At 32.0% G+C, this 9,320-nt stretch overlaps 1 protein-coding gene across 1 annotated transcript; it reads right to left on the bottom strand.

The window, feature by feature from the left end:
- Positions 1–1,942: 1,942 nt before the first annotated feature.
- LOC107639026 (uncharacterized) lies at positions 1,943–6,689 on the bottom strand. The gene is made up of 7 exons (XM_088483798.1): positions 5,805–6,689; positions 5,440–5,637; positions 4,139–4,411; positions 3,771–3,873; positions 3,101–3,219; positions 2,834–3,010; positions 1,943–2,689 (listed from the first exon to the last, which is right to left on the bottom strand). Exons 1-7 carry the CDS (start codon positions 6,102–6,104, stop codon positions 1,946–1,948), a joined length of 1,914 nt encoding a protein of 637 aa, XP_088339924.1. The 5' UTR covers positions 6,105–6,689; the 3' UTR covers positions 1,943–1,945.
- Positions 6,690–9,320: the final 2,631 nt, after the last annotated feature.

Raw genomic sequence — 9,320 nt, 5'->3', positions numbered from 1 at the left:
TAATTCATAACTTTTTTGAAGAAATAGAAATATATGACTTTTCCTTTTCGATAAGTCATTCTATTACTTCCGTAAAAAAATTGACTTTAAAATAAAAAAAATTACTTTCATTCTTGTTTCTACTGTAAATATTGGCCTTCCACTACCATTTTCACGCAAGTTACATCTATTAGAAGCACTGGCCTTCTACCATCATTTTCATTGTAAATATTGACTCTCCACCACCATTTTCAGATAATGTTTCATCTGAACTACCTACTGCATATATTCCTTCCAGGTATTTTTTTTATTGTGAATTAGAATTTTGTTACTATTCACCGCATACAAGAACACGTTATGAGTGAGGTGAAGTAGAAGAACCAGCTTCTAACTAGGGGTGGCAACGGGGCGAATTTTTTCTCTACCCGACCCCCTCCGTCCTACAGTAACCCGCATAGAACCCGCCCCGCTCTTACCCGCGGGTAGTAAAAAGTTGAATCCTAACCCGCCCCGCCTCTATAATTATTAAAATTCAATAAATAAAATTAAATTTCAAAATTTATATAACCATTATCACATACATAACATAAATTAAAGTAAAAATTTAAATATGATACAATATTATTAATCATTTTACTAATTATTTTATATATATTACACATTATATATTAAAATTATATATATTATATATACCGGGGCGGATAGGGGCAGGTATTAACTAAACCCGGACCCGCCCCCGTCCCGCCCAAGAACCCGCCCCGGCAAAAACCCACCCTGAGCGGCTGAGCGGGTAGGGGCGGAGTGGGTACCCGCGAGTTCGGGTGGTGTTGCCATCCTTAGCTATAAGTTTATAACTTTAAAATAAGTACTTATATAACTAAAAATTCAAATACAAAATAACTTATTTATAAGCTGTTATTAATAAAAGTCCTTAAATTGTTCTTTCAAAAGAACTTATTTAAGTTATTTATCCAAATGAGGCCTAAATGGACTAAGTCTGATTAACCCAAAAAAAAAATTAAAGATTAAACGGACTAATCCACAAGCTAAATAGATAGCCTATTTAAATTTTATTTTACATTTTCAAAAATATTAGCATTTTTGGCCAACGATCCAAAAATCTGACCCATTAATTAAAAAAATATTATTTGTTTAATATTTTTTCGCCTAAAAATGATTTTTTTTTGTTAAAATATTTTTTAAAAAATAAAATAAAATAATAAATAGATTAACCCATTTAATCAATCGGACTAACTATAAACAATCCGAATTAAAAAATTATAGTCTAAGAATAAAGCAAGATTAAATGGGTCAATGGACTAACTATAAACAATCCGAATTAAAAAATTATAGTCTAGGAATAAAGCAAGATTAAATGGGTCAATCTATTTAACCCGCAAGTTTAAACAGTCCAAATCTAAATAGACTGGTCTAACCTGTTTGACGCCGTCTTTATCATGTAAAACTCATTTTTATAGGTATAAATTTAAATTTTTTTGTTAGTTTTGTACTAAATATTTGTAGATAAAAAAATTACTTTTCCTATCTAAAAATGTCATTTTTTATTAAAAATTTGTCTAATAAGTAATAACATAAATCGTTCAGTTATTTTTAAAATATTCCATTATTGGCAACTATACTCAGTACTCACATTAATTAATTATATAACACACAAACATTTAACAAAAAATTAAAGTTAAATTAGTCTAAAGTCTAAACAATTAAACTAATGATTGATTTTATCTTGGAAAACTAATAATATTTATAAAACGAGGAATCAAATTTAAAAACATTCTACATAATACATACAACTAACCTGAGAAAAAAAAAATTATAAATTGCTTATGTTGTTATGATTTGCAATTTTGCACTATTACTCGATCCGAGATTATCCCAAGACAGCAAAGGGATATTAAAAGAAATCCTACGTAATCTACAGTTACCAATAATTAGCGATGATCAGTTTTCACATTATAACGTCACCAGTGGTATCTTTCTCTAATTCTCGAATTAATAGTTCCATCATCTTCTTATACATTGGCATATAATGATCATTTATCATCGTTCTTGAAAGTCTAAGCTTGCTGTAAAGCTCTCTAGGTGTTTCGAATAAGCCCACATGTTCCTCGACAGGATCATCGGAATTTGATTCAACCGGGGAAGGCATGCAGACAATGTGCATGATCCTCCCCGGGGGATAAAACCGGTGGCTATCAACATTTTCAGATGTTGTGATCGAATTGCTTCCTTCCGCAGCATCAACAAGCTGATTCTCTTCCTCAGTTATCTCTTTCGCTGCCGCGGCCTCTTCTTCCTGAACATCAATGTCGATGGAATTCTCCTGTTTCTGAAGCTCCTTCTCTAGTTCATACCACAACTGGCCTTCTGTTATGTGATCTGCAGTGGAATCAGAAATGTCTTGTTTGGCAGCAAGTAGTTGTTCCTCTTCATCCGTATCATCGTGGCCGGATCCTCCACTTGATGAGGAACTGTGTTCATCCTTAAGGGTTGATTCTGTTACCATCTCTTCGGTCAAAAGAGATTCAGTAGCTGTTTCGGATATCAGAGACGCTTCGCTTAAGTCTTCTGTTTTGCTGTTGGGAGATGAACTAACATTCCGGCGACGCGCACTCATGCAAGACCATGATGATAATGATGAACGAGTTCTGACTACAGCTTCAGCAACACTTTGTGCCCGCTTCATCACAACCTGCAAGAGTAAAATTTTCCATATGATCAAAGTATATAATATGGTCAACGTCATGAGTTCTTAATTTGAAACCATACTATATCCCAAAGAACACCATGCAAGACATGCCATGAATGTCATTGAGAGCAAGGGGTTTGAAGCTACCTGAGTGCCGCTGGTTACTGGCCACAGAATTGCGCCTGCCCCAGCTACCCGCGCCTTTGCGCTAGATATAGACGGTAAGTGAGATCCAAGTGCAGTTGCAGAGCGGTAGACAACATTCAGGACCCTTGTATGTTCAACCTGATCCCGTAAATCATTTATCCATGAGGACGCGGTGACCTGATTAAAACCAACCAGATTAGGAAATGGGGCATGGCGATATCAATGTTTGTTACAGCCTTCTCATATTAGGTGTAAGAGCTAGAATACCTCAGAACGGAGATCATCAATAGATGCAGTCGAGAACGTGGGCACTAAATCAGAACCATTGATGATAGTAGTGATGAAGTTCTTTCCTGATTCTGCTAACTCCCATGTCATACAGGCAGCTGCAAAATTGAAGATTATGAGGAATTAGAAACAGTACCACAATAAGACAGACAAGGTTCCGAGAAAATTCAATGTCACAAGACAAATCCTAAGGCAGAATTGATCAAACACGGCATGTAACCAGAATTATATGAAACCAAGAATTTCAAAACAACCAAATAGTCAAATATCTTTCGATGCAATTTCACTCCTATCTCATCTCCCCTTCAGTACTGAATTGGAAAAAGTAACTTTGATACTGAACTTACATTTTACAATATAATTAGGCCGAAATAAGCATAATTGCCATTAGCAAGAAAACTTGTTACTTTCATCATAAAAAAACTTAGCAATAAATAGAAGCTATATAGATACTACTATATCACATGCCTAACAATATTAACTGATAGTAATCTGTAATCTCATATTAGCACCGAGGGAATTTCAGCTGTATTGGACACAATGAAGACCAAGTGAAGGACTAAATCACTAACTACAAGAACAAAGAAACATATAAATGACAAATATAAAGAAAGCTTCAGATGTAAAGAAAAATAGTACAAATACATGCCTGGAGCAAACGTGACACAAGTGCTTGTAGAGAACTCCTTCTGTTCTCTAAGAATATACGTTAACAGTGCAGCAGTACCACCCCCAAGAGAGTGTCCAACAATCTGTGGAAAAAATGAAAAATAAAAAGGAACAGTTATTAAACAAAATGTATATACAGTTGACAAGTCTCATGAGAAGACAAAAAAATTAACAGTTTTAAAACAGAAAAGGAACTTGTTAAAGAAAATGGAATTTAGAGAAACAAGAAGTGAGAAACAAAACTGAAAAGAAAAGCACAATATTAAAGATTGATTGGTGGCTGGATTTTGGTTTTGTATTTAGAGCCATGGCAACACATATTCTTCCTAAGAGAACATGGAACAATACCTTGACTTTGAAGTCTGGACTTTCACCAAGAGCCTTGAGTAGGGTAGGAGTGCAGAGCTTTGCAATCCAACGAGCAGCAGCAACCATACCGCAGTGTGCATATCCTAAAACTAAGTTGCTTATCCCGCCATCATTTAAAACAGAATGGTGGAATGGGACCACAGCACCGGTTGCAGCTGTCAGCGTGTCTTTTATGCTATGAGTGCCCCGTATCAATAGAAGTAAGCATTTTGACTGTGTATCTCGTATAATTGTAAAAGCAGGCCTCAAAAGCTGCAAAAAAAGATACATAAAATAAATAAATAAACTACCTGAATAATTATCTCACAAGGACTTTATAAGCTTAGAGTATTGCACACACCCCACAAAAAAAAATCCTCTTCTCTTCAACCCCTCCCTGCCTCTTCTTATAACAGACTAGAACATTCTCAGCCAAGTAACCTACAATCCAGAGTTGTCCTAATGCTTATACTGACAGCTCAATGAATGGATGGCATGAAAAGAAAGAGAAAATAAATACTTCCAACAAAACAATAGTATTTGAATGAAGAAAAAGAAAATCTTGTAACAAAACAAAAATTGAGTAGCCTTTTTTAATAAACTCTTTGTCCTTATTGTATGTTAAATATTAAATTAAATTTGTCGGGAAAAAAATCTACGGTTTAATTGGAGACTCAAAGCTCTTCATGATATTAAGGGCACTTACACTTGCACTTGCAATTCCAAATATGAGAGTTGCATAATCTCAAATACCACTAAGAGTCCAAGCACTAAAAAATACTTTTAGCAAGGGAATAACACAATTAAAAATCAAAACTAGGGGTCACTATCTAAATTCCTAAAACGACAGAGTCTCAAAGTTTAGTTCCACTAATTAAACCAAGGCAGGAGGGTCAGGCATGTAAAACCAAAGCTGAAGACAAAGTTGAAATGCCACATGCAAGAGCAATTCATATCACACAAGGATACATCCATACAATAGCATCCGATGCAGTACCCCTGAATAAAAACCTTTTTTCTATTTATTTATTATTGAGACATATCCTTAGTTAATAATAAATAATAGAAATAGTATACATAAATAGACAGATACAAGACAGTGACCCCTGAATTCATCGGAATTTCCTTCTAACGGGTGGTAAGAATGAGACCACAATCTATAAACAAAAATTAGTGGCTGAATATCAGTATGTGTGTGGTATGTCTTAATTTCATCCACCCATCAATCCTCATCCCTCAAAAGAAAGGTAAGATTTTAAGAAAATGGAAGCAGAGAATAAACAAGAACAAAGAAACCATACCCCAGCTTTGGGCATCTGTATGAGCACATCATCAGGGGAGAATCCAGCAGAATCTAAGAACACAGGAAATGGCTTCTTAGAGAAAAGCATGCAAAGTGTCAACAACCGCAACAGCTCATAAAGCTCCACAATGATATCATCCCCTTTCAGTTGCACACACTCACTCCCAGCATAAACACTAGCCACTGGCAAATTACCCTGTAAATTAATTCCCAACCACACCGATTAAAAATTATAATTACCCAAAAGAAAAAGGTTATATAAAAACCGCAATAACAATTACAATACTCGATTTGCGACTAAAAGTTTCAACAAGGGCAATAATAAACCCTAAAAATGAGGGTTTTGAGGGGAAAATTTTACACCTGCTTGCGCATGAAGTAGTTGATGCCGAAGGCCAAGTCGCCGATTGGCCATTTGCCGAGCGTCTCGGAGTAAGTGAACCTCAGCGTCTCCGACAGCGTCACGATCGATTCGAGCAGCGTCGCCGGAGGCTGAGCTGGCCGCCGTGAGATCCTCCTCCGGCGAACCGATCTACCTGACTTCGACGGATCGCCGCCGCCGTCGAGATCCTCCTCCGAATCCTTCCGCCCTAGCCTCCGGCTGAGGACATAGTACAGCATCACCGCCGCTCCGGCTGCCGTCGCCATCGTCCCCGCCGCCATGGAAACCGCCTCAAGAACCGAGTCACGGCGGCAAAAGAACGAATGAAATGCAAGCGGAAGTGAGATTTCCCCGTAAAATTGAAAATTGGGATTTCGAAAAGGAAAGAAAAAGAACGAAACTTTGGGAATTTTGGGTATGAAATCTGAATGCTTTTGCAGAGACCAGAGAGGAACAGAGAATGTGGTGTTTTTTGTTTTTTTGTTTTTCTTTTTTTTACTCTTTCTGTGTAAAGGAAGGTCGGCCACCTGAGAACAGAACTACTTTGGTTTACTGTTTCTGTTTAAATTACCTTAATGGCCTTGGTTGTTTCATATTGTTTGTTAATGAATGGGGGTAGATTGGGGAATAAGAAAAATATTGTTAATTTGGATTTGGAAAAGGAAAGCGGGGATGTGGAAGATAAGGACAATGAGAGTGGATGGTCGAGTGGAGTCCGATCCTAAGAGAATTGAATTATTTTATATTATTGGTGAAAAACGTGAGTTTATATTTTACTATACATAGATTTTTTTTTCTTTTTGTTTTTCTTTTTTGAGACTACTAAAGAAGCAAGATTGTCTTTGTCAAATTGTCAACAGAAATGTTCACTGATCAACAACGTATTCTTATATGTTAACTCGCCTTACTATTACTAAATCAAAAGATATTCAACAAGGTTAGTTATAGAACAAAACTCAATTATTATATCAATTATCTATACATAATATATATTAAAATATAAAAATATAATTTAAAAATTAATTCAACAATACATGTATTTCAATCAGGTTAATTGTATATTAAAATAAATTCCTATATATAAAATAGGGTAAAAAACCTTAATAAGCCAAGTCAAGAATTATGTAATGTAAATACGCCAAAGCGAAAATCGTTTCAGCAATAAGCCAAATCATATTTTTATATAATTCGAACCAGCTTGGTTCGAATTACACACAGTAATTCATGGTATAATTCGAATTATGCTGTTAAAAAATTAATAATTTATTTAAAAAAATTTATTAAAAAAATTAATAATTTAAAAATTAAAAAAATATATATTTTTATTTCATACGTTAAAAAAAGCTAACAAAATATTTAATTACGAGACTTCTTTAAAATATTAATGAGCTATCAATTCGAATTCCATACAATACTTTTCTGTCCATTTTTAATAGTTCATGAATATTTTTTAATAAATTTTTTTAATAAATTTTTTTAAATTATAGTACAAAAAATATTTTATCCTATGCAAAACAATTTAAAAAAAATGGCTTAAAAAATGTTAGGAGTACTATAAAAATTTGTAATGTTATAATAACTTAGGTAAATACATGCATGTACTCAAATTTTAAATAAAATACTCTACATAGTCAATAATAATTTAGAAATGAAAGAAAATATTTTATTCCATACAAAATAATTAAAAAATATATTTTATTCTATACAAAATAATTTTAAAAAATGGCTTAAAAGATATTATGAGTACTATAAAAGTTTGTAATATTCTAGTGATTTAGGTAAATACATGATAAAAATATTTTTTCTTTAATTTCTAAATTATTAGTGACTATGTGGAGTATTTCTTTAATGTCTTAAGTCATTAGGACATTACAAATTTTTATAGTACTTCTAACATCTTTTATTCTATTTTTTGCATAGAATAATTTTTTAAATTATACTACAAAAAAATTATTTAAATTATACTACAAAAAATATTTTATTCTATGCAAAATAATTTAAAAAATTGCTTAAAAGATGTTAGAAGTACTATAAAAATTTGTAATGTCCTAATGACTTAGGACATTAAAGAAATACTCCACATAGTCACTAATAATTTAGAAATTAAAGAAAAAATATTTTTATCATGTATTTACCTAAATCACTAGAATATTACAAATTTTTATAGTACTCATAACATCTTTTAAGCCATTTTTTAAAATTATTTTGTATAGAATAAAATATATTTTTTAATTATTTTGTATGGAATAAAATATTTTCTTTCATTTCTAAATTATTATTGACTATGTAGAGTATTTTATTTAAAATTTGAGTACATGCATGTATTTACCTAAGTTATTATAACATTACAAATTTTTATAGTACTCCTAACATTTTTTAAGCCATTTTTTTTAAATTGTTTTGCATAGGATAAAATAGTTTTTGTACTATAATTTTAAAAAAAAATTATTAAAAAAATTTATTAAAAAATATTCATGAACTATTAAAAATGGACAGAAAAGTATTGTATGGAATTCGAATTGATAGCTCATTAATATTTTAAAGAAGTCTCGTAATTAAATATTTTGTTAGCTTTTTTTAACGTATGAAATAAAAATATATATTTTTTTAATTTTTAAATTATTAATTTTTTTAATAAATTTTTTTAAATAAATTATTAATTTTTTAACATTATAATTCGAATTATACAATGAATTACTGTGTGTAATTCGAACCAAGCTGATTCGAATTAGTGTGTGCGTGTGTTTGTGTGTAATTCGAACCAAGCTGGTTCGAATTACGTGTATGCATGTGTTTGTGTATAATTCGAACCAAGCTGGTTCGAATTATATAGAAATGGAATTCGAACCAGATTTTCGCTTTGGCGTATTTACGTTACATGATTCTTGACTTGGTTTATTAAGGTTTTTTACCCTATAAAATACATATTAAAATATAAGATACATATTGAAAATAAGTTAAATAATATATGTATGTATATATAAATACCTTCGGGCAAATTTTAGTATATAATAATATTTTTGTATACATAAATATATAATAACTGATTTAATAATTGATTTTTAGTATACATAATATTTTGGGTAATTTACGTATTTAAAATATTTGGAGAAAAAATTTATTAGATTACAACTTATTTTTGTATATATTTATACACAAATATATAATAACTGATTTAATAATTAATTTTAGTATATACATAATATTTTGGGCTATTTACGTATTTAAAACATTAGGAGAAAAAGCTTATTAGATTACAACTTTTCAAAACACCATATGCAAATGCAACTTTCCTATTTATATGTAAACGGCGACACCCTGACGCGGATTAGACTTTGCACGTAAACCGCTACACCCTGTAGCAGTTTATGAAGGAATGATGTTCATGAAGAAACCACAGCACCCTGTAGCGGTTTCTTCGAAATGTGGCTGCTTGGAAAATGCTTATATATACCCAACAAGTTGTGTAGAAGGTCATTTTCATTCAAAACCTTAGA

This window comes from Arachis ipaensis, chromosome B4 (genome assembly GCF_059453495.1).
Source record: "Arachis ipaensis isolate K30076 ecotype BB chromosome B4, ASM5945349v1, whole genome shotgun sequence".
NCBI lineage: Eukaryota > Viridiplantae > Streptophyta > Magnoliopsida > Fabales > Fabaceae > Arachis > Arachis ipaensis.
This window is presented reverse-complemented; position numbering and strand designations above follow the sequence as displayed.